Source organism: Chlamydotis macqueenii, chromosome 2 (assembly GCF_036417535.1).
Source record: "Chlamydotis macqueenii isolate bChlMac1 chromosome 2, bChlMac1.mat, whole genome shotgun sequence".
Lineage (NCBI taxonomy): Eukaryota > Metazoa > Chordata > Aves > Otidiformes > Otididae > Chlamydotis > Chlamydotis macqueenii.
This window is the reverse complement of record NC_141557.1, coordinates 637575-663179: the sequence shown is the minus strand read 5'-3', so window position 1 is coordinate 663179 and position 25605 is coordinate 637575. Positions and strand designations below refer to the sequence as shown.

At 50.9% G+C, this 25605-nt stretch overlaps 1 protein-coding gene across 1 annotated transcript; it reads right to left on the bottom strand.

Annotated features, from left to right (window-relative positions):
- Positions 1 to 419: 419 nt before the first annotated feature.
- KIF9 (kinesin family member 9) lies at positions 420 to 25586 on the bottom strand. Its single transcript, XM_086741656.1, has 22 exons — positions 25530 to 25586; positions 23926 to 24121; positions 22712 to 22812; positions 21914 to 22079; positions 21675 to 21781; positions 20830 to 21054; positions 19152 to 19235; positions 18940 to 19032; positions 18116 to 18263; positions 17279 to 17343; positions 16409 to 16486; positions 15038 to 15106; positions 14844 to 14948; positions 13787 to 13842; positions 12424 to 12514; positions 11239 to 11369; positions 9949 to 10131; positions 8615 to 8823; positions 6685 to 6864; positions 5232 to 5347; positions 2637 to 2741; positions 420 to 2039 (listed from the first exon to the last, which is right to left on the bottom strand). The coding sequence occupies exons 3-22, from the start codon at positions 22805 to 22807 to the stop codon at positions 1932 to 1934; spliced, it is 2415 nt and encodes an 804-aa protein (XP_086597782.1). The 5' UTR covers positions 22808 to 22812; positions 23926 to 24121; positions 25530 to 25586; the 3' UTR covers positions 420 to 1931.
- Between the last annotated feature and the right edge of the window lie 19 nt (positions 25587 to 25605).

Here is a 25605-nt window from a genome sequence, read left to right as displayed (position 1 = left end):
CAATCCCAGGATCTCCCCCGGGATCACGGGCACCCCCGGGATCGCACCCAGAACGGCCCTGGGATCACAGCCCGGACACCCACAGCCCCCGCGCCCCTGGGCCCACCGTCGTCCCCTGCTCTAAGCAGGGCCCTGCCAGCCTCCAGGTCACATTTCAGGGAGAAACGCCACAAAATCACTAAAACCAGCTCTTGTCCTTTCACAGGTCGTTTTATTTCACCAGCTTCCCAAACTCCGGGGAGAGCTCCCCAAATGGGACGCTGCCGGAGCACCACAGGACACCCGCCTGCTTTCGGGGCGCGGCAGGACCTTCCTGCCTCAAAACAACATTTGCAGCATCCAAAATTGAGATTTCTTGGGGGTTTTTCTTCCAGATTTGGGACCACGGTGCTGGCAGCGGCGGCACAGGGACCCGCGGGGACGGGGTGGAAGCACGAGGGGGAAGCAAAGGAGGGGTGGATGGAGGAGCAGGTCGATGGAAGGCTTCGCTCAGTTTGTTTTCTTGGAAGCGTTTTCTTGGGACATTCAGCCTGGACTGAAGTTCCAGCAGCTGTATAAGCCTTTGGAAATTGAGAATTACAAAAAAAAAAAAAAAGATGATTTTTAGGCTGTCACCCACAGCGCTTCTGGGGGGCAGGTGCCCTTACAAGTAACAGCAGTGAGCTGCAACAAATTAAACGGAACCGAGCAGCTCGGGCTAATTAATTTTCCCAGCGTTTCATGTAAATGGGGGTGGCGTGTGTGGAAAACCCCCGAGCCGGGACGTTTGGATTCAGGGATGCTCCCGCCGTGGCTGGTGCCGGTTTTGGCAGCCGGGACTGTTCGTCCCTCGTCCCATTGCTCGGCGAGGCCCGTGAAGCTCCAGCCCAGTGCCAGCGGGTTTTCCAGTAATCCGGTGATTTGTCCAGGGCGTTCCCCATGGCCACGGAGCACGGGTGCCAAATTTGGGGGCTTTCAGGACGATTATTCCAGCTCCCCAAATAATTTTGAAGCTCTCAGGGCTCGCCAACCTCTCAGAGGGATAAAAAAGTGACTCCTGCCCACAACGCAGACCGGACCCCGCGTGTTCGCCACTCCAGCAAAGCAGCGAACGGAGGGCAAACGCCAAGAGCCACCCGAGACGCGCAGCAGTGTCCCAGCTCTGCCCCGGCACGACTGCGGTGGTTGTGAGCTGTTTGTGGCAGCGGGAGGAGACGGGACTCTCTTGGCTGCGTATTTTGGATACAAACTTCCCTGGCACGTGCTGAGCTGGAATCCGCTTCCCACCGGCACTGGTGCTGGAGGAGGAGGACTTCCAGGAGACCTTCAGCACGCGGGCAAAGATAACAGCAGCCTGGTGAAGCCGCGCGGTGTCTTCTGGAGCTTTCCAGTTGCTCCCCCCGGATCGGAATCGCCTTCCCGGAAAGCGGTGGGCAAAACCTTAAATCACCTGAAATCAACGGTGCCGCATCCAGCGCCGGGCAGCTGATGGAAACGCGTGCGCCTCTCCAGCTCCTTCCTCTCTCCAGGAGGGGAAACGCCTCGATCCAAGAGAGGACTCGCTCTCACCCAGACCCGGCTCCTCAGGATCCACCCGGAGAACATCAAACCAGCAAAGCTGGGACTTGGCGCTCCGTCGAGAGCAAGCCCAGGAGGCCCTTCCCTGCGGCGCCAGGAAGGAGGGAGGCAGGAGCCCGGGTTGTCCGCAGCACACCTCTCTGTCATGACGCTGCGTTTTCAGGGACGCTCGGAGAAACATTTGAGCTCCCTGGCTCGCGTCCTGTCTAAACAGCGCGTTTCCGTACCAATAACCGTCAGCCGAGCTGCGCAAAAGTTGGGTTTGTTTTCCCTACAGTTTATTTCTGATAAATCTATTGCGGACGTGAATGCGGAGCACTCTCTGAGGTGGCGCTGCGTATCGAACGCCGGTTTCCAGGCCAAGCCCAAATCTGCTACACGACGTGCAAAAACGACGGGGCTTTATTCTTCTTGGCCACTGTGATGAGCCCGGGTTTCTTCCGCATTTGCTCGAGGGACGACATGGTTCTAGCGTACGTGTGCTGGCAATGGGAAAGCAAAAAGGATCGTTAAAGTGAGCTCGGGTTTCAGAGCGGAATTCTCACCCGTGCAAGCATTTTTCCTGCCAAAAATAAAACAACTTCCCAAGCGGTGCTGGAAAATGTTGCCCAAATGGGACCCACAGGGAGTACGGCCCTGTCACACCAACCTCGCTCTACCAGTGGCAAAGCGATCTCGGAAATTCTCCTTCCGAGCACTGAAGGACTGGTTTTGAGATGTTTTCCTTAAAAATGCTGACCGATGTAGTTGTGCGGCCCTGTTACTCAATCTTTTTGAAGTCCTGTTGAGCTCAGGACCTCGGTGGTACCTTACGGTGAGCCCTTGCCAGGAAGGAACGAGACGGGAGAAGTGCCGAGGTCGGTTTTTAGCGGAAGACCACCACGGGGTGGGGCCCGGACATCAGCCAGCGACGACGAACATTTCAAAGAGCTTAGTTGTGCTGCAGAACCAAACCAGCATCTTTGAAAAGGCTACGGCCAAAACAGCATCCGTTCCGGAAGAGTCCTACACCCCACGCGGCAGCAAGGCGCAGAAGCACTCTCCCAGCGCGCGGCGGCACTGGGCCCAGTTGAGATTACCTTTAGGTCAGTCTTCATTTTGGCCCTGTAGAACGAGACCGAAGCCGGGGAGGCCGGCAGCATCGTCTCCTGCAGCCGCTCAAACCTCTCCTCCTCGTCTTCCTCCTGCCGGCAGAAAGACAGAGCCCACTCCACGTGAAAAATGCACGCGTGGAGGCACAGAGGTCAACCGATCCCGTTTGCCGCACTGAACGGTGATTGAACAACCTCTCCGAAGCCCCAGAAGCGAGAGGTCGCCCCTTCCCACGCCTTAAGTGAGCAGATTTGGGCAGGACTTTGGGCAAAATCCACCTGCAAGGGTGAAGCCCCAAAGGACGTTCCCTCAGCTGCCTTCTCGCGGCCACGCTCTGCCCGTAACCACGCGCAGGAGAGCCTCCCCTCCACTGTAAGGGAACGTCACCGCGTGAAGGAGATCTGAGCTTCGGCGTGGTCCCCCCTGAGCCCCGCTGGCTGGTGTCCATGCCCGCGCTTCTCCAGGGATCCGTCTGGAAGGCCTGAGCGCACTGAAGAGGAACATGGGTTGAATGGCAGTACGATTTTTTTAAGATACCGGCTTGCGTATAATGTTTTCGTGCCAGATTTGAGGAGAGCTCTAGCAGATTCTTAGGGCACCTTCTGGGGGCGTTCGCGAGTGGCCGGTGAAATTCTGGTGTGATCAAAGGCAGGTGGCGAAACCAAATCAATCCAAGGGTAAAACCTGCGCGCCCTGGAGAAACGGGTTAGAACAGTAAAAAAAAGAGCCAGCGTGGGAAAGGGAAAATGGTTCCAAGTAGGAAACCTCCAGAGAAAAATGAGGTGGTTGCCTCCCAGAGCCAGCACGGGCCTCGGCACGGCCGGCAGCACTGACTGGGAGCTGCAGTGGGCTGTGTTGAGTGACTGGGGTTGGTAAAAGTGCCGTGAGATGCGTGTCCTCTTTTCCCCAAGGAGTGACATCCTGGGCCCATGCAGGCAGTCGGGGCTTTCCTGGTGACCTCGTTAGGTCCATCTCGTTATCCAAAGAGGCTTGGCTTGGGTTTTTTTTTTGCTCTTTCCTGTACATCTCTGCATCTGTACCTGACATCTTCCACACTCTGGTAGGTCACAACATTCTGTTTAAAAGTAAACTCACTAATTTTATTTTTTTTTTCTTTCACAGGTTTGTTCCTCACACCCTCAGGGGAACAAATTCAGTAGGATGGGAAGAACCTGTTTGTGATCAGCTTTAAAACCCTTCCCGTGCCTTTCTAGAAGGGAGTGAAGAAAGCGCTTCGCTGAGATTTACGCTCAAAATAATCAGACACCTGGAGACAAAAGAGTTCCTTTTCTGTTTTCTTTCTAAAAAGCTAAAAAAGAAGAAAAAATGCTGTCACACAGTACGCTCTGCCTAGAAATGGGGGTGTGCATTTAGGAAAGGGGTCACACAGCTCACACCCTGCTCATTCTCTTTCCCAAACACCCGTGGGTGCCCCCTGCTCCTGGTAGGGATGGGCTTCTGGGGGAGACGGACGTAGGACCTGTCCCCACCAGCTGTTCTCTGCCATCTGCAGAGGCTGAGCAGCAATAGAATCAGAATCCCAGACTGGTTTGGGTGGGAAGGGCCCGTTACAGCCCACCCAGCCCAACCCCCTGCACGGAGCAGGGACATCTCCAACCGGATCAGGTCGCTCAGAGCCCCGGCCAACCTGGCCTGGAATGTTTCCAGGGATGGGGCATCCACCGCCTCTCTGGGCACCCTGGGCCAGTGCTCCACCACCCTCACAGTGAAGAATTTCCTCCTTAAATCCAGTTTAAATCTGCCCTCTTCCAGTTTAAAACCCTTACTCCTCATCCTATCACTACACACCCTCGTCAAAAGTCCGTCTCCCGTTTTCCTGCAGCCCCCTTTGGGCACTGGGAGCCGCTCTCAGCTCTCCCCGGAGCCTCCTCTGCTCCAGGCTGAACAGCCCCAGCTCTACCAGCCCGGCCTCGCAGCAGAGCTGCTCCGTATCCAGATGTGTCACGCCGGCAACCAACGGGCTGATTCCTCCTCGCAGCCAGGGTGGGATCTCCCTCCTTAGCGGGAATCGTTCACGTCAAACCCAGTGGAAGCACGGCCGCCACGTTCCCCTCAGACAGCATGAAGGTTTTGAGTCTGACGTGTAACAGTGAAGGACAAACGCTGGGATGACCTCAGAGGAGAATAACCAGAAGCAGTCTGGTAAATGAGAAGCTTGAGAGAAATGTTTTTTTTTTGTCAGGAATGACAAAAGACCTCTTGGCTACTCCAGGGTGGTGGTTTCTAAACAGAGGGCTGGCTGAGCACCAGTTGCCATAACAGGAAACACAACAGGTTAGCTGTAAACACTAACTGGGAACGGGCCTCCCAGTGACCCCCTGCACCGCTGGCCAGTTTGCCTGGTTACTGATGCTGGGTGCTTCAATCGCTCTGTCCAGTTTTAGCCTTTTAATGCTAAAGCTAAGGTGAAAGCAAGATGTATCTCCAGATAGTTGCTCTCCACACCACAGCAGACGGCATTTCAACGCCGGCCGCCCTGCTTAGAGAAAGGGGCAGAGCCCTCGTCGCCGTGCGGCGCGTGGCTATCGAGGAGAAGAAGCAGAGCTGTCAGGAGAACTCACCAGGCACATGACTCTGTTTATGGGAATCATTCCAGGTCTGATGCTGCCGCCGGGTTTCAGAGCTTCCTGCAGATCCTGGGGGACAAGGAAGGACTCGCTGTACCAGATGTCAAACTCTGCAAAGGAAAGCAAGGGGGGCAATAAGCAGGGCTGTAACGACCTTCTGGCTCCCCGCCCGTGGATCTGACGGGACCTCAGTGCTCTAAAACGCTCAGATGGGACCTCAGAACTCCAAGCTCTTGAGTTTCAAGAGCCTGTGGGGTGGCTGGCCCTAGGGACGGTCCCCTGAGGCTGCTGGCCGCGAGATGGCACTGCTCCTGCATCCCGCAGACAGGCAGCCAGCTTGCAGCTAGCCTTTTGGAGTGGTCAGCGCGTTTGGGACTCGGATTTCCAGTCCAGATGATAAAGAAGCACAGGAGGGAGCCCAGGGAGGGAGCTGCTTTCTGTCGCGAAGGATAAGGACGGTTAAACGCAGAGCCCTGCTCTTCCAAGCACTGTGGACGTGAGGCAACGCCACCGGTTTCAGCTCCGCGATGACCCCTTCGCTCTGGGATGACGCCGATATCGCATGAATCCACACCCGGACATTTAAACAAACGGCAAACATCTGGAGCACCCAAAAAATGCCAAACGCGGCTCCAACAGAAACCAGTGGCAAAGCTTCCGCACAGTTATGACCTGGCCCTGTTTATCTCCTGGAACAAGCCACGCATTTCTCTCTGCACTGATGGATACAAGTTGTGCTCTGGCAAGTTTGTAGAAAATAAAGCGTTGCCGTGCGCACAGCATCCAAATGTTTGGGACTCTGCCGTTCCTACACCTACTGTCTTCCATCGTACGGGACAAATCCGGCGATGCCGCAGGACCGCGCTCCCTCACGCAGGCTCAAACCGAGCGGCTTGCAGCGGAGCACACGGAGAATTCGCAGGGATCACCCTGAGCAGAGGTGTGACTCAGCACCGCGAGGGTGGTGCTCGTGAAGAACGCGCTAAAATGACCGAGCTGCGCTTCCTGCCAAGGCGCTCGTGCTGCAACGCGGGAACCTGCACCTCTCAAGGGTACAGAGGAGACATCCGTGAGCCGAAGCTGCGGCCCAGTGCAGTTCCGCAGCCGCCGTCTCTAATAAATTAAATCAAGGGTGAGAAGCAGGGCCATCAGTGGGAGCATTCTTGTCAGCTTCCTTGTGAAAGGCTCTTACCCACAGCATCGCCAGCGTGACCCAGGAGCCATTATCTGTGAGAGAGAATCTGCAGCAATTCAGTGTTATGTCAAAAAAAAAAAAAAAAACCAAAACCCAAAACAATAAAAAAAAGTCTGGAAGGCAACAGGAAAAATGAGGACAGAGGATGATGGCCTTGGTTTATACGCAACATGCCTGTGAAGTGCTTCAGCTGCCATCAAGCATCCCAGTTAAACTGGAGGCTGTTCAGAAACCGCCCCGCCGAGCCAGTACCTGTGATGAGTTTGTTCCGGCACTGGTCCACCAGATGCTGGCAGTACTTGATTTCCGCCTTCAGGTCCTGCAGCTCAGCGTAAGCAGCCCTGTACTCTTCCTTCAGGTCTTTCAGCTTCACGATGAGTACAAACTCTTTCTCGTCGATTATGACCTGTCCTTTCTCATCAACGTACTCTCCTGGAGGGCAAGAAAAGGAAACGAAGGTTTCTCACGAGGGTGGAGAGCGACGAAGAGCCGTCATTACACGCCGAACCACACGGTAGTTACCCAGTTATACTGAGGTTAGCCACACAACTGACATTTCCTTAGGCACGCGTTCTACAAATACAGCGTCGGAGCGGTGTGGGGCAGAAGTGACTGCTGAACTCTTGAACTCGCTCAAACGTCGGTGCGCCCCGAACCGGGATGTGTGCAGGTGAAGAGGAGGGACAGGGCTCTGCAGGAAGACACCCGCTGGACGGGTATCACTCGGGTTTTTATGAAAACCTCCCTGGGCAGTCAGGGTAAGGGGTTTTGAGACAAAGGGCTGGTCAGCTCTTTGGGGACAGTTAAGCCAGCGCTACTTCCCCATGATAAACATCTCTTGTTCTTGGTTTCCCTCCAATCAGTTTACTCCTGTGGTTTCCAGCATCCACAAGATATGGTAGATGACATCTACCAGTTGGTAGATGTCATCGTCAAAAGCAAAGGCCCAGAAGAAGCGATGAGTCCCCGAAGAGACAGACCCTCACTTCCATACGGATCCAAGCTGACCTGCTCACCGTTCAGAGTTTTGCATCTTGCAGGACCTGACCCTATTGGCCGGACGGCTGCACTCAGAGAGTGCTGGTCAACAGCTCAGTGTCCAAGTGCAGACCAGTGACGAGTGACGCCCCTCAGGGGTTGGTGTTGGGCCAGGCCCTGTTCAACATCTTTGTCAGGACATGGACAGTGGGACAGAGCGCACCCTCAGTGAGTTCACCAACGACACTGAGCTCTGTGGTGCGGTCGACGCGCTGGAGGGGATGGTGCCACCCAGAGGGACCTGGCCAGGCTGGAGAGGGGGGCCCGTGCCAACCTCATGGGGTTCAACCAGGCCAAGGGCAAGGTCCTGCACGTGGGTGGGGGCAATCCCAGCACAAATCCAGGCTGGGGGGGAATGGATGGGGAGCAGCCCTGAGGAGAAGGACTTGGGGTGCTGGTGGGTGAGAAGCTCAACGTGAGCCGGCAATGTGCGCTCACAGCCCAGAAACCAACGGCACCCTGGGCTGCACCCCCCGCAGCGTGGGCAGGGGGCGAGGGAGGGGATTCTGCCCCTCTGCTCCGCTCTGGTGAGACCCCCCTGCAGCGCTGCGTCCGGCTCTGGAGCCCCCAACACCAGAAGGCCGTGGAGCTGCTGGAGAGGGTCCAGAGGAGGCCACGCAGATGCTGGGAGGGCTGGAGCAGCTCTGCTGTGAGGCCGGGCGGGGAGAGCTGGGGCTGTTCAGCCTGGAGCAGAGGAGGCTCCGGGGAGAGCTGAGAGCGGCTCCCAGTGCCCAAAGGGGGCTGCAGGAAAGGTGGGGAGAGACTCTTCAGCAGGGCCTGCTGGGACAGGACGGGGGTGGTGGGTTTCAGACAGAGGGAGCAGGTTCAGACCGGATGTAAGGGAGAAGTTTTTTAGGCTGAGGGTGCTGGAGCAGTGTCCCAGGTTGCCCAGAGAGGCGGTGGATGCCCCATCCCTGGAAACATCCCAGGCCAGGTTGGCCGGGGCTCTGAGCGACCTGATCCGGTTGGAGATGTCCCTGCTCCGTGCAGGGGGGTTGGGCTGGGTGGGCTTTGAAGGTCCCTTCCAACCCTAACGATCCTATGATTCTATGATTCTATAAAGCTGCCACTAGAACTGCTCTGAAACCAGCAGCTCCCCTCTTCTGACAGACTCTTGCTGGCCGATCTCCGCACAGCAACTTACCCTCCTGCCACCGCTCCTGCTTCTGAGCCTCCAGAGCCTTTTTGATGCTCTCCATCTCGCGCTTGATGCAGTTGATCCTCTGCGCTACCGTACTGCTTCTCTTCTTCCTGGCAAGGAGGATGCTTTTGTTCTCTTTAAAGATCCGGTTGATCTCACTTCCGCACTCCTCCTTGAACTGCTCAAATGCCACCGGCTTGGATGGAGGGGAGCTGCAACAGAAGTCAAAGAAAACGCACACAGGCGTGGGGAGGTCAGTTTGTTCTGCCCTGCAGCGTGACGCAGTTCACGGGAGTGGCCGTAGCTGAGGTTTGTGGATGGTATTTCAACGGGGCCTTTCAGGATCTCGCTCTGCTCGCTGGGCCCTGGTACCGTCTCTGTGCCAACCTTCAGACCCACTTTCCCCCAGTACCACTCCCAGAAGAAAGTTATTTACATGGAAACTCCTCAGGAGACGCCTCAGAATTGAGTCTTCCCTGGAAAGTGGATCTTCAATGGTCTGAATTTTCAGAAAAATTATGAATACTGTTCCTCCCTACTGTTAAACAGAAACGCCTTTGCTCTTTCCTCGCTGGATTCCCAGCACAGACCAGTCACCTCTGCCAACCAAACCCCACAGCTGGGTGCGCTGGCCGGCTCTACAATGCTGCCACCTGTGGCTTTGAAGCCTTGCCTATTTAGAAAGACCGAATTCAGAGTGGCACGTGTCCATCTCGATTGCTCTATGAAACGGCGTTGACGGAAACGTGCCCCCGTGAACACCAGCTCTTACTTCAACACAGACCACGCTGGGCAAAAGGAGAGTCCTTCCGGAGAACGCCACACTCCCCCGGATGCTGCTCCGTGCTGCGTAAGGGTGTTCTCGGTGAGCAGGCTGCATCTGGAAGCTCGGACCCTCTACGTTCCTCGGTCCAGACTGGTCAAAGCAAAACTCTGACTCCTGCCTTCCCTCGCTTGACCCCTTACGGGCATTTTTCTAACTCCGCAAAAGTTGCACGAGACCGCTTTCCGTGCCAAACTGCTGGCAAAGCGCTGTAAACAACGGCTGCCGGGCAGGCTGCCACAGCTACGGCTTTGCCAGCCAGCTACCGAGCTACGTTAAGCACTCTGGGTTGTGTCTTTTGCAGCTGCAGCAGCAGCCTTCCCTGCCAGCCACGGGACTTTTCGAAGAACACCAAAACGCGCGCAGAGGGCTTGGAGGAACACGATAATATGTTAAGGTGCTTCAGGGGTAAATTCTCTGAATCCCTCCTCTTTACTTTGAAGCAGGTACCAATCACTCCGGTGTAAGCCACCCTCTGGCAAAGGGGATGTGCTCCCTCCCAGGGAAGGCTTACCTGGGCCGCTGGGAATCCTCCTCGGGAGCTGGCTGGGAGAGCTCTGTGTCGGTATTTGCCGTGTCCTGGTTGCTTGCTGCCTCTTTCACATCTACATCCTTGGTGGAAATCATTACCTGACTTTTTGGTGGTAAAAACCCATCCAGATCTCTCCCGGAAAGAGAGCTCTCGATTCCTTCTTTCCTGACAGAGGGAAAAAGATGAAGCAGAGTAATTTCTTCATAATAGGAAACTGGGACCAAAACAAGCTGCAAGTGCTAGCTTCGGTGATTCAAAGACTAGCAGTCTGATGTTGCAGTGAAGTTTCTACTGACAGGGAATAAAATCAGCCTTGCTCTGACAAATCCTTCCTTCCTAGAGTGGAGGAACTGCCTTGTGTAGCAAATACTACAGAACGCAGCCCAGGCTGGACTAGCTGTCTTGAGAAGGATCACAAGGACAACAGTCCCACTGCCTGGGCTGAGGCACACCTGCAGACAGGAGAACCCTCTTTACCTTCAGGGGAACCTACAAACTGAATTCCTTAGGATTTGATCTAACCCCACACCTAAATCAAGTCCAGCTCTCTGCTCTTCTCCCTCAGCTCAGCTCCACGAGCAACACCAGCCTTGTCTGGAGGGGACAGTGTGACTTGAAAGAGATAGAGAAAGGTGCTTGCCAAATCTCCTTCCATCTCCCTAAAAAAAAAAAGACCAGACAGAGTCCCCTGTGTCATGTGGACACTAAAGCCTTGGTGGTTCCTCTCTCTAACACAAGAACTTTGGGGAAATGTCAGGGAGGAGCCAAGCAGATGCTCCTGGCCGCAGAAGTAGTTGTAGAAACCGGCAATGCAGGGACCTCACTTCTACAAACTGAAGGATTTTCTCTGCTCAGTACAGATTCCTGGTTCCCCCTTCCCTCTCTAAATCTCTTCTCCTTATCTGCTCTTCTGTCCACTGCCCCTTTCCACTTAGCAGATCTCCTTCTACCTAACACTTGAAATTAAAACTTCAGGTTTAACGTATCTTCTGACGCCGTCGCAGGTCTGTTCCCCTGCCTGCGTGTTCAGCTCTCCACCTCTCATCACAGGCTAATCCCGTCTGTGCCGGCTGCAAGCTCCTCGTCTCAAAGCCCCGTCCACCCTCTGTGTCCACAGCTGGAATGTCGTCCTTGAGGGAAACACAGAACTTCCGCACACTCGTTAAAGCCGGCTTTGCCTCTGCCTTCCTCCACGGGCTGCCTGTCACACCTTGACCGCTGCGACGCCACCTTACCAGAGAAAAGGGAGACCTGCCTGGCTGTAAAACTCACTTGGGCTGCTCACTGCCTTTCCTGGATTTCTTCTTCCCACCACGTCTGGATGAAAAAGGAGTCATTCTACCCTCAAAATCCCGTCCATCCTCTTCCGGCACCAAATGGCCATCCACAACAACCACACCTGCCTGGAAACAGGAAGAAATAAAACACGGAGCAGGAATCACAAGACCACCAAAGCCATGCAGGCCTTGCCCAGCAGCTGTTCCATCCTGTCGTACAATCTAAGCTGGAAATCTCTATTCTCTACCAACTATTCCAGGGAAACGCATCTATAAGAATGAAGGGAAAACTAAACCGGGGCCAGAATTATCCTCAAATTCATATGCCAAAGGTTTCGGCCACTTAGGGGGAGAAGAACTTGGGTCTACTGTCACAGAAATAAAAGCACGCTCAGAAATCTTCATTTACTGAAGATATGTAAGATAACCAAGTTTCTTATACTATTTCTCATATTGCCTCAACCATGAAGCAGAGGGGCCATACAGCGCTAAAATCAGGTTTTAATTTTGTTTTCCACTTCTTTAAATAAAGACTTGAATGGGTCTGTTAGAGTCTGTGTGCTTCTCTGTTATACAAATCCTTTGCATTTGCCCTCGTGCCTTTCTTCCAAAAAAAATCCAAAGCATCCTCAGTTAAGCCACAGGACAAGTGCATGACTCTGCGTAACAGATAATGGTTATTGTATCCGCTTTACTGGGTAAAACCAAGGCCAGGAAATAACCGTAACATTTCACAGATGGAAATAAGTAATGAAAAATAGATTATAAACTATAGGAGAGAGGCTACATCTGAATTTATGGTTTACACATGATACATTTACTTCGCCCCATAAATTATAAGGATTAAAAGAGGAATCTCAGCAGAGGCAAGTGATCTGACCCCACCTTCTACAACTAATTAACAGACAGGTCACCTTCTAGTTAATATTTTCTTCATCCCCATGCAATAAATTATTCCGTTTGGATAATGGGTGTAATATCCTGCTGATACAAACGCCACTTTGTTAACTGCTGCCCCTCCGCTCTGTGCACGTTTTTTGACGCACGTGCATTCCATTAACATTTCCGAGCTTCACGGTTCAATGGGGAAAAGCTGAGAACTTGAGGGAATCCAAGGTTCGGCAGCAAAGGAGCCAGTTCTGAGACGGATTCCGGGCAGGGCTCACGCAGCGGGCCTTACCTTCTGAACAGCAGCAACAGCAGCAAAGTCATTTTTGTCTATCAGAGCGTACTTGCGTCGTAATCTGGCCTCCACTTTATGCTCCTGTTGACTAGAGGAGAAAACAGCCCCTTACCACCGTGGTCAGGGACTGTTTCATATGTCAAAGCCTGAAATACCTGCCAACATCAGATTTCCAAAGAAAGTCATCTTTTACCTGGGATCTCACTCCCCCCTTGCTCCTTCTATTCTTCCCCATAACCATTGTAACTTTTTTCCATTCTCCTCTTCCTTTCTTTTTCTACAATTTCCCTTTAGGCCTCTTAGATATGGAAGCTTTTTGAAGGTAATTTTAATACTTAGCATAATCTTTTAATGCTCCAGATCAAATAATATTACCTCTGTTCAGTTCCATCACCTTACTTTAACCTAGTGATTTTCAAAGTGAGTGATATTTTCACTGAAAGGGAGCAGGTAAAGCATCATCAGTAGGCTTAAATGCACTATACAAGACTGAAAATCTTCAAATCTGCAAGTTAAAAAAAACTAAAGCCCATTGTTTCAGAAAAAAAAAAAAAAAAGAAAGATTCCCAGGTTAAAAAATAATAATCGGGCAAAATGTTACCATGAAACCCATTTTGGTCTCGGGTGCCAGCAAAGCCTGACTGCCCAGTCTGATGTTCACACAAGTTTCTAGAGGACAGGCACATTTTCTGCGGCAACATCCCAGTGTCACTCTTGCTAGCAGCAACCTCTACTGCCCATCCAGACCATTGCTGCGAAGGTTGGTGGGGCAGGGAGTGTGTGGGTTGCCCTAATACCCTTATTCTTCTTTGTTCTCTTCTATTTTGTGATGTGGTGACGCTGCTTGTCCTCATTTTTAGGATTTTTTTTTTTCCAGCCTGTCATTCACCTTCCCTCCTCCAGCTCAAAAACCAGCTTTCATCATCCACTGATGACATTTTCAAACAGCCACTTTCAACGCTTTCTCCCATCCCACACCACACACCAGAGAGCACCTTGCTGGAAATAGCCACAAAGCCTTCCTATCGTGCTGCTCCAAATTGCTTTATGACCTCCCTTTGCCATGATTTCTTTAAAAAAAAAGATGCTGGTGTGGTGAGGCTGTTCTGAGATCAGTCCCCAGATCAGTGAAGTTTACCACTGAGAGCCCTTGCACGTGACTTACGAGCACTGGAAGGTGAGAATCAACAGTCTTTCTGTGCAAAGGCCAGCAGAATTTGTCCAGAATTGTGTTTTCAGTTACAAGTTATTCCCTGTACTTCCTAATGACTCTTCACCAGTGTTGTGGTGTGATATCACAGACAAAAGCCTGGTGGAATTTAAACCCGACCGTGAAATGCATCAGCCTTGGATGTCTTACCTCACAATCTGTTTGAACTGCTTAAATACCTCCTGGATTTGCCTGATGTTCACTATCTGAGGAAGAGACGTATAACAGTGAGGACACAGGTAAGGATTTCTGCGCGGTGGTCAGCTGCACTGATTGAAGTATTTCAGATTGCGAGGGCTCTGCTTGGTGTCCACACTCAAGGAGAATCTCGCACTCAGTCCAAGAAACTGGACCACGCGATGAAATGCACTACCTCTGCTCTCTGCTCTCTCTCTAAAAGACTGTTCCGCGCCACTGAAGATGTCCTTCCCTGCGTGAAACCCCTCAGTCCTTCTCTGCCTTCCCTGCTCCGCACCCACACCCATCACTTTTTGCAGATGTGTAAAACACACCTTCACGTCAGCCCTTATTCCACTCCACTCCTGCCTGCTGGAGGGAGAAAACAGGGACTTTGAGACATGAAATGAGAGAGAGCGTCTCAAGTGTTTTGTTTAAGCTAAAGGGTTATCCATCCGTTTGGAAAACAGTCTTCCAGCAACTCCTGCACTGCTGTCGTGGTGGCTTCTGTTCACAACCAAACAAAACTTTACGGTAACGCTGAGTGTGCATTCCTAACTTCCATTTTCTTACAATTTGTTTGTTTTCCGCAGGAATATTTGTGTACGCAGACTTCTGCTGTTGCTTTTCACAATCATTTTGCAGTTAACGGATAGCTTCAAGTTGAGAAACCCTGCCCTAATGAACCTGTCTCTAAAGAGGTCGGGCACATTTTGGCAACATACCTGGTAAAGATTTAGTTTGGCACTGGCAGGGCAAAATTTTGGCACGAATTCTTTTAAAAAGTTCTCAATAAACATATTCAAAGGGTTTCAGGACTGAGGAAAAGTTTCCTCAAGCTTCCAAAAAAGCATGAAATGGAATTAAACAAGGGGACAGTCCTTAACACACAAAAAAATTAAATTACCACTGTGTAGCGCTTTTGGGGTTAAAGATAGCCTCTTCAGAAGACATTTAAATTGCTTCTGTCTGGGAATAAAATGGGATGGAATCGGTATTTTTAGTTCTTCTCCATGAGAAAGCTACTTACATCAATTTCATCAATGGCTCCTTTTAGGTATCTACGGACTTGAGACTTAATCTCTGCTATCTGGATGTCAGTCAGAGGGTCGTAAGTCACCAAAGAACGATCTGCCTAAGAAAAAAAGGTGAACAACTAAGCACGAGTGAATTACAAAAAGCCTTCGCTAGGTCTGGTCTAAGACGCTGCAGCCTGTTTCTTACCAAGGCATCATGCATGGCCAGTTCCTGCTTCAGAAGAATAATCTCCTTCTCCAAAGCTTTCACTGTCGCCTAGCAGGAAAACAAAAGGGTGAGCAAATGACCAAACGTTGCTGGAAAGCAGCATTACACCGGCTGCTGGAGAACATCGCAGCTGCGTACCAGCTCCCCCAGGGTTTGCTGTCAGGTTTGCATCGGTGAAGTTGTGAGTCTGGAAATCCCTTTGCCTTTGATGAGCTTCCAGCAGGACAGCTTTTGTTGTGTCCTGCCCACAAAGTCAGCCTAAGCCACCAGAAGAAGGGCCACCTGCTTTTGAATGGGATGCTTTCCTGATCTGGTGCCGTAGGGGTCATCACGTTCTGGACTACGAGATATTATCTTGAAAGCAGAGCTGTATGCAGGTTTCCACTTCCTGAACGCCGTAGGAGTTCTAACATTAACTTTAATAGAGGAGGGGGCCTCCTGTGGTGTATTTGATTTAATTTCTCCGTAATGTGGAATATCTTCAAGCATTCAGTGTTTCGAATGTGCCTCCAGAAGGGCGTGGGTCCACAAAACCCCTTGGGATTCAGCGAGAACTGGATACTGAGCTGCTTTTTAAGTGCCCTGCTGAGCATCGAAGCACAATAGCTTCCTTAAACACTACTCTCTTGGCTACTCTTATCCACTCCACACATCTCAACAAAAATGAAAGGGACTGAAGAGGAAAAGACGGTTTGTTGCACAGCTGCTTCTGGAAGCTGTTGGAGGAAACTCCCCAGCTGTTCCTCTGTGAGATCGGGCCATGAAATACAGCAGGGTTCTCACACACCACGTGTGTTACGCAGCAGATAATTCTAAACTTGCTCTTTGGGCTATCAGTAATTCATAGAGCATTTACCACTGCCAGCTCCGTGCACTCATCTGAAATACTATGGTCATTTTCTTTAAATTATTTCCTCCTTTAAACAGCTTTTGTAAATGAGGCAGAAATGCTGCATTACCGGCAGCAGGAGGGGTCAAGCTGCAGGTAGGGCTGGAGGTGATTTCCCCACATACCAGGGGGAGTAGCCCACACCACCACCTCTCTGTCAAGAGGGGAATCTTATAAAAAAAAATTAAAGACTCTTACGTATGCAGTTGAAAGAATTACCACGTGTCAGGGAAGATGTGACTGTCTGTACCCTGTACCATACTTATTCAAGGTAGCTGTAATTAAATACCAATTAAAAGAAGTGTAATACTAATCCATTTTATCATATACCTAAATGTCAGCTCGGCTGATGAGAGCCAACTCACTAAACTACTGCATTTCCCTCTGGTTTTTAAGGTAATTATCCTAAATAATAATGAACCTGAGAAAAGATGCCTGCTTCCATTCCCCTCTCTACGTACCTCTTGGTCGTACGTCTCATTGATGACTGGCTCTGTTGTGACCCATTTCATTCTGCTGGCAAAACGAAGAGAAGACAACTGAAAAACATAGTTTTTACGTCACTGCAAGAGATATTGGCAAGGATATCATTTTCATAATCACTTAATCGTATCAGATCCCAGAACACAGACGTAGGAAAGCTGTTAACTGCAGGGAGCAGCGTAGGATTTCTCATTCCAGGAGCGTATCTTCCAGCGCTCACTGGTTTCCATGTGATGGGTGTCTGCATTGACACTGGTTTACCACATAAAACTTTCTTGGCAAAGAGCAAAGTGATTCCCTTCTCTGTGCCACAGGTGTGGTTAAGCTGACCCAGCTCACACAGTAAGATTTTCACCAATTTCGTTGTTTCACGGGTTAAAATAAACCTTACTGTTAGGTTACCCCTGATTCCTGAACCAGCTGAAAGCTGGCTCAGCTCCGATGCGAACTGCTGCAATTCCAGCGACCTCATTATGTGATGTGCCATTCAAACACATGCGGAGAGTTGAACCAACGGTAATAATTAATATTAGATTATAATAATTAATAATATCCAGCCTGCTTCGATTTCAGCTGCTTGTGCCTGCTCTATTTCAAGCTCTCATTCCCCCCCCCCACCGCTGGGCCAGTTACCACCCAACTGTTTGCATCACAAAGCAGATGGGTGAGAGCAATCTGTTTGCTGAGCCTTGGAGATAAGATGAGCTAATCCCGTGTTTCTGGTGAATTAGACGGGATGTTTCTGTGGGACTCCTGCCATAGCCCTCCGGAGACTGTTCTTTAAACCCAGCTACGGCCAACGGCAGCAGTAACAAGACTTTAATTCTGCAGAAATCAGTTTGACTTACAGTCTCTTCTATGTGCGCAGCTTCCCCACAGATATTTGCCACTAGGACAGTATTGCAGTTTCCCCCTGGGAAAAAAAAAAAAATAAAATAAAATAAAATAAAAGCAGTTGTTTCCTTTTCTGGAATGTATTATATTCTGTGCTGACTAAAATAGAGAAAAAGAAGCAACAAAGAACACAGCCAGTTTGTAACTGTGCCTCTAAAACCCCCTGTGTACAGAAACAGAGTGGGACAGAATGACTAAAGAGCAAAGTCTCTCGCGTGGCGATGACGCAGTAAGAAGACGGGAATACAAACTGGGAAAGCCTGAAATTGGGAAAAGAGGAGCAGAGGATTTTAAAAGCCCTTGGCCTAAATCTAACAGCGGGGAACCTGGCAGGACAGAGTCACTGCCTTTCCGAAACACAAGGCAAGACTTGTGCTCGGAGCGCCTCAAACGTCACTCTCAGCTCTGATGACTTCAGCTTCTCCACACAAACACCTGCAGCCTGTTTTCAGCCGCTTTCTCCTCCCCATGTCTCCAGCCTGCATTCCAAGAGGGTAAGCCTTTCCTCCAGGAGCATCTGAAAAGGCTTGTAACATGCTAGGGGTTTTTATTTTTTGTGGTAGTTTAAGTATTCCAGCTAAGGTTTTGTGAGATTCTACTGGCTTGATCAGTGTGGGCTTTGCTCTGTCTCCTGCGCCCGCTGTCTTATTTGATGAGGAAAAGCAAACATCCTTCGAACAACGAATTACTTCCATGTGTTTCTATGTTATGGCCTTAGGAGTTGGTATGCTCACCGAAACAAAAATGTTTTCTAGGAACTTTTTGGGGCCGCTGTAATCCACAGCTCTTACCTAGCGAGTCCTTGAGAACGTGAGTGAGCTTGCTCTGCCGGAAGGGGATGTGGTCCCTCTTCGGATCAGCCAGGGCAATGATGATTTGCTCAAGGAACAACAGCGACTTGTTGATGTAGGTGGCTTCTTTCAGAACCTGGCCTTCAGACTGCAACGGAGATGAAAAGGCAAAGCTTCCACACCAGGGGTTTCTGGCTGGACCACAGAGGAGAGCTGATTCCTTACTGAGGACTCCACGAATTCCTGATCTAGAGCTTTCCTCAGTGTGAAAACAAGTTTTCAGAGAGCTCAATTCTTCATTACGAGTCTACCAGGACCACTGGCTTTCCTTCCCAAAGGGTAAATTACATATTTTCCACAGGGCTGATGTGACTTCCATGCTGATCAGTACAGAACGTCACATGGGACCTGAGGAGCTTTCAGTTGTTGAGCCCTAACGCTCTAGGAAAGTTTCACCAGCTTGCCTGCTGTGAGCAGAAGTGGGGGATTTGCACTGTCACTCAGGGAATGAAGAGGAAAATCAGAGGTTCTTTGTCCTAATAGTTGGTGGCTCTGGCCCTGTCTTTTGTGGAGAAATTGTAGACTCAAATTAACCGAGTCTGGGTCAGGTTGGAAGGGACATGCAAGATGGGAGTCACGTTTATGTGGTCTTAGAGCAAACAACCGAGCACCCTCTGATGTGTTAACGTGACTTTCAGTTTGTCACAGTCTCTCCTGTCCATCACAGGCTGAATTCTGTTGTGGGGAAACCCCGTAATTTCACCTCCACCGTGCTCATTACTGGACTCTTCACCATGGACTGAAATATTTCTTCCATTACTTACTCCGGTCTTGCTCAGCCTCTCTGAGCCTGCCAGATCTATTAGGTTGATTTTAGAGTTAACGCATTTGACGTCTGAGAAAACTCCGAAATGAGACTGAGGGGGAAAAGAATACAAACTGTACTTAGCAGCAGACAAAACTGAAATACAGTAAAGAACAGACAAGTAAAGATCTCAGGCACCTGAGTCTAGAAAAAAACTGCTGGAGCTCTTACCTCAATGTAAATAGTAAAGATGCAATGGGATCTGGATGAATTTTTATTCAGTGTGTGCTCTGCTATCACTCTGTTGGTCTCACCCTGCAAATGAAGTCAAAAGTGAAGAGTGCTTTTAAATTTCTGCACTGGTAGAACAAAGAGAAATTGGAAATGTGCACAGTTAAAAAAAGAGTGGTTCAGCCTTCGCCCTGCAGAGCCTGTGACACCGGTCAGCTGGTCAGAGCAGTCAGAGCGGGAGCTCAACGTACGCACCTCGTTTTCTTACTCCAAGGCCTCTCAAAGCATTTTCACGGTGCGGTTGGTAAAGGTGACTGTTTACTGTAATAATGCCTTTTACTGGAGACCACATTAGCTGCGTTTCCACTTTCAAGGCTCAGTTCTGTGGTTTTTTGAGGAACAGCCGGGCAAGGCTTGTTCAGAGACAACACCTCCCTGGCTGTTTCAGTTTCTTGATGATTAGAAAACCAAAAAGCTCCCCAGTGTCATAAAAAACTCACACGTAGATAAAAGCCACAAATTTATAATGCCTACCTACAGGAAAAGAAAATAACATGGAAAAGGAAGAGTGGAGGTAAAGATCTCTAGGTAAATACGATCAGCCCCACTCCACAAATGAAGAGTCACAGCGCAGCGGGCAGCCTCCTCAAAGCCCGGAGCTTTCTCTGTGAGCCTAGAACCACGGGCAGAACTCATCCAGGGACCTGAGCGGATCCCCAGGCGTCACTGCACTGCTTGGGTCAGCAGATCTCAAGTTAAGCTGCATTATCATCGCCCTTCTACTCTTTAAAATGAAAACGGGAGCTCCTATGAATCGCAGAGCCTAGCTTAGGACCCCACAGTCCCGTTATTAAAAAGGCAAGGCAAAGATTTTAAGGACACCACCGGGTAAGGGTATGCTTTCTGCACACAGAAACAATTATTTATTCATGTTTTACTTACGAACTCAAGCATCCACAAGAAAAAGAAAGATGCAGGCGTAAGTGAGCAAACTCCCTTCACAAATCTAACCCCTGGCGTGAAGGTCGCTGCTGTAAAATCCGACCAACGGTGCCTGTGCCACAGCCATCCCAGACTATCTGCCAAAGATGTTGCCGGTAAGACTCTTCCTGGAGCACTGGCATAGCTAGGACAGGCAGGTGTGGTTTTCAGGAAGAAATTCCAGTGTAGGTCAGCTGGAGGGCCTAAAAGGATCCCAAATATCCTGCATTTTGTACTAAGGCACTCCCTGGCACCTTTAAGTGACAACCAGGGTAACGAAACCAAGGCTTCGTGGCTGGCTGGGATCTCGGTCTGCCGAAGGGGCTGGTGAGGTGGCTGGAATTTGAGATCAGACTTCTGAAATGAGGGCAGATTCTGTGGCTGCCTTCTCCAGTTTGGTGCTGCCTGGAATCTCCAACGCTACTACATTCCGTGGTCTCACCTCAGCGTGTTTCCTCCATCACTTGACCTGCTCTGGCGCACACAGAACAGGGTTTCCCCTGGAGATTTTCCAGAATCTTTGCGCCAGGGATCTTTTCCTTACGAGAACATGGGCTACAAAGAGTTTCTGGAGAACAAAGAGGGTTTAACCTCCCTCCAGCCATCCTACCACCCACCTCCTGCTTTACTGCCTCCTCCCTCAGCTAAGCCGATAAATATAACAATCAGAAAAAGCGTAATAGTTGTTTTTTCTTGCCTCAAAGAAGAGATTTAGAGCATCTTCCTCGTGGCTGACGGTGTGTATAGACAAGCCTTTCACATAAACACCCAGGGGGCAATCCACCACAGCCAGCTGCACGTCGCCGGTCCCATCGCCTGGCACGGTGGACAGGAGGTCAAACAAGGTCTCGTTGTAGATTTCCAGGTAGGATATCCGGACGGTGACGAACGGATCGACGGAATGGGCAGTTGCTTTGAAGACCTATGCGAAGACAAAGAGTTTGTCAGCGGCGGTGCGAGTTCACAAACGGAATTATTAGTTAGTTACGGCTTTCCAGAGAAGCTATGTATAACTTTCCGAGCAGCTACAAGCGCATCTGCGTGTGCGTAGCTGGTTCTGCGCTGTGGTTGCCTGAGGGCTGACAGGGCTAAGTCAAGAGTTTTAATAGGATTTTGCAAAATTATAGTTTTGAAAACAACACTTTTGAGGGCCCTGAGCAACCTGATCCGGTTGGAGATGTCCCTGCTCCGTGCAGTGGTGTTGGGCTGGGTGGGCTGTAATGGGCCCTTCCCACCAAAACCAGTCTGGGATTCTCATGCAAGCTAGGAGAATGAAACAGGAACAACCTCTGCAAATGACAAAATCATAACCACAGAATTCCCCCCGTCTTTCTTACAGGCTGTACGCCTTACGTCAGCCCCAAACTGCGCGTGCCAGTTGTCGCTGTGGGAGCGGAGAGCGTTCTGCGGTATCACTGCCCAAAGGTAAGCAGACCTGCCCCCGCAAAGCAGCGGTACACGCGTGCCCCTGGACCGCACGAGCTGACACAGGAGATGTTCCTCTTGTCTCCTCCAGCCTCCGTTCCCGTTCAGATCCGGTACCTGCTGTATGGCTCGGGGGATGATTCCTCGGTGCTTGTACTCGGCAGTTGCTCCCGTCATCGTGTAAGTTTTCCCAGCCCCCGTTTGCCCGTAGCACATTATCGTGCCTAGAAAAGATTCAAAAGCCAAAGAATCAACTCGGGAGGGAACCTCTGCATTTCTCAAAGGGAACATCAAAAGGATCTCTCCCTCAGATCAAATCTCCGCTTGTTGTCAAAATAAAAACAGCGACAAATTACCATTGTAGCCAATTAAAGCTTCAGACACCAATTCCTGCGCTACAGCCTCGTAAGTGAGGTCCTGGGAGGTGTTGTGAAGGACGCCGTCCAGCCTAAAGGACCAGTCAGTCTGCTTGTTGTTCACAACTCCTTTCCTGGCATCTTTTGGGATGTATATATCTATGCTCTGCAAGCCAAAAAGAGATGAAGAGAACTTCAACAGCCCCAAAGAGAACTTCAACAGCCCCAAAGAGCTTCAGCAGTTATTGTCCCGAAAAAAAACCCACTCACTGAAGACCTGACCACCCTTTGGTGTTGTTTTACTGAGCTTGATGGTATTTTCTGGTAAAAGATGTTCCAAAAAAAAGGAAATGTGGTTAAGCTCACCTGTTTACCTTTCAGTGACGTGTCTGATTTTGTGTCCCAGGGAAATTCTTAGTTAAGGAGGAGAAGGAAGAGAATTATTAGCTAAGAGAAGGAATTTGCATGCGGGGGGATAGAAATAGACTGCACCACAGGGAGACCTCTTAGGCTGGAATTGTGGTTAGCACTGGGAATTCCTCAAGGACCAGAGTCCCAGCCCTCTGGAGGATTTTCTCCAGCGACTGCGTCACTAGGAGCGTGTTTTCCGTAGCCAGACTTGCTGATACAAAACCACCAGCCACTGGCAGCACGCAGGAGAACAGCAAGCAGCAACACGTGAATCAACACGCACCAAAATGTTACGCGTGGCCTTAGGGAACAAAGAATTCTGCATTTCTGTGGGAAAACTGAAATCAAACTCCAAACCTTTCCCACTTGCAACCTCCTTGTCTCTACCTTGTTGTCTGGCCCAAGCTTGATCATATCTTGAGCGAAATCGGCTGTTGGCTTGACTCGCACAAATGTATGGACTCTCTTTTCTGCCGCATCCATTCTGACTAGAGAGGAAAAAAAGGGGAAAAATCAACAATCTTGCACGCCACGCAATGAAATGTACGTTATTTGTTACAAAAAGGCCAGCTACAGAGCAGTCGAGTTTAAAAATAAAGCGTTGACAAACGTTCAGCTGCAGTTTCCATCCTTTCTTAGGAACAACCGTGGGCAAACAGTTGCTGAAAATTCTTTCCAGCATTGCTCTGCTCAGAAAACTGAGCGTGTAAAAAAAGAAGGGTCGTACCGATCATTATTTCCTCTTGTGTAACGGGCACATTAATGTTTGACAACACGAGGTTTTCTTCCTCTTGGCCTTGCAAAGCAAAATAATTGCAGGAATACGAGATTTTCTTTTGTCCAGCGTTTTCTGGGGGTGAAGGCACACACAGCCTCCTGTTTTGTAACATCACATCCTCCAGAGCCGTGTTTGCAGCTTCTGAGGCTTTAAGGAAGACGTGTTGCAGGTGAAACCAAGCCTAAAGGAGCTCAACAGCACTGCGAGAGGGTGTGCAGCCAGGTGGTACGCCGACATTTCCAACGCTCTGAGCAGCAATTGCCGTGTTTACAGTCTGCACTGAACAGGAATTTCTTAAATCTTTGTAACCCATTCTTCATACTGATATAAAAAATATTTGTAAGTGACTAACGAAGACCTGATCTTCAAGTTTCCAGAAGAAAAAAAGTCACGTGCCTGACAATTCCCAGTGAAATTCTTGTGCTGGTCTGTGGGAATTCAGGCAGCGGCTGTCGATATCCGGCACGGCCAGAGATCTGCTGACTAAAACCCACCTGAAAAAAAACAATCCCTCCCGAGGAGGACTCGGGACACATCCGGCTGCTAAAGCCTCACCTGGGAAACACGGACCGAGTACTGTAAACCCCTGGAGCGTGCAGAGCCTACGTTTTCTCCTGACTGCTTCCTACAGACAGCCCGTGCTCAACAGCGGGGTAATATCTAGCGACAGCTTCCAGTCTCAGACTAGATCTCTTGTATCCCTTTATATTAAATATTTTCTTTTACTGTATCTGCTGTGACTGCTCTAAAAAGAAACGTAGAGACGAGAGCTGAACCGAGATTTCCCTTTATTGAAAACAGAGCTCAGCGTTTGAATCACTACCTGCTAAAGGTGTTGTCCTTGTCCTTTTCCTGAACTACCGCGGCGACGCCAGCGGAATCCGAGTCGGTGCTAGGCTGCCGTCGTCATAATCTCTTCGGTGTCAGAGAGTCTTCAAAGAAACGGTCTGCGAACGAGCACGGCGATGAGGAAGCGCCCAGACGTCACCAGAAGGATTCTGAGAGACACGCAGGGAAAGCTGCCAAAATATTTGCTGGTAAATAAACCTAATTTCTGCAAAGCTGCAGCAAAAAAAGCAGAGCAGGAAAAAGGAGCAAGGGAAAATTTTAGGCAAAAGCTCTAATATGAATCAGAGGGAGACAGAGCAAATTCAGAAAGGAGTGGCATGTCCCTCACTGCGACAACGCCCGTTGTTCGGCGTTAGGACCAACGCAAATTCCTCCTGGGAGGAATTCAGAATTCAGGAACATTTAGGAATGTTAGAAGATGGGAAGGAAGCAGGGAAAGACCTCTCTGGCAAGCTCCTAACCACCAGCGTGGAGAACAAAAGCTCTCCAGCTCATCAACAATACCCTAAGCGAAGCAAACCACAACTCACAGCTCGCGCCGCTGGGTTTGAAGCTCTTTACGAAGAGCGGCCAAACCCCAGATTCTTGGAGCCTCCTTACGCAGCAGCTGAAGCCAGCAGGACTCCCCTGTTAGTCAGTCTCAAGAGTCACAGGGTGTTTACGCTTGGAATTAATGGAAACGGAGTTTCCCGGGATAACGAGGAACACGGGGAGTGCTGTGGATAGCCCAGCTTACGAGGAAAAGGAGGGTGATCGGAGAGGGGCCGGGGCGGAGCGGGGCTGTGGGGAGATGGAAAGGATCATCCGTGTTTTGGCAGACCTGGGAGGAGGTGGAGATGGTGGGGAGACAAGGCCTGCGGAGAGAGGCAAGGTTTCGAGGAGGTGAGGCTGAGGGGTGGGGAGGGGGAGGGCAAGGCCTCTGGGGAAGAAAGGCTGAGGTGGGGCGAAGAAAGGCTGGGGAGTGACGAGGCCTTCATAGAATCCCAGACTGGTTTGGGTGGGAAGGGCCCGTTACAGCCCACCCAGCCCAACCCCCCGCACGGAGCAGGGACATCTCCAACCGGATCAGGTTGCTCAGAGCCCCGGCCAACCTGGCCTGGAATGTTTCCAGGGATGGGGCATCCACCGCCTCTCTGGGCAACCTGGGACAGTGCCCCAGCACCCTCAGCCTAAAAAACTTCTCCCTTACATCCGGTCTGAACCTGCTCCCTCTGTCTGAAACCCACCACCCCCGTCCTGTCCCAGCAGGCCCTGCTGAAGAGTCTCTCCCCACCTTCCCTGCAGCCCCCTTTGGGCACCGGGAGCCGCTCTCAGCTCTCCCCGGAGCCTCCTCTGCTCCAGGCTGAACAGCCCCAGCTCTCTCAGCCCGGCCTCACAGCAGAGCTGCTCCAGCCCTCTCATCACCTGCGTGGCCTCCTCTGGACCCTCTCCAGGACCCTGAGGAGCCGGGCGAGGCCTTGAGAAGGGGGACGAGGCCTGGGGGCTGATGCGGCCGGCGGAGACCACGCTGCCGGGGGAGGCGGGTGAGGACAAGGCCCTGAGGAAGGGGCCAAACCCCGGGAGCAGCCCCTCACCTACCTGCGCCCCCTCCTCCGCCGGCCCGGCCGAGGGGAAGCCGGCGGGGGCTGTGTACGCCGTTGCCATGGCACCCGGC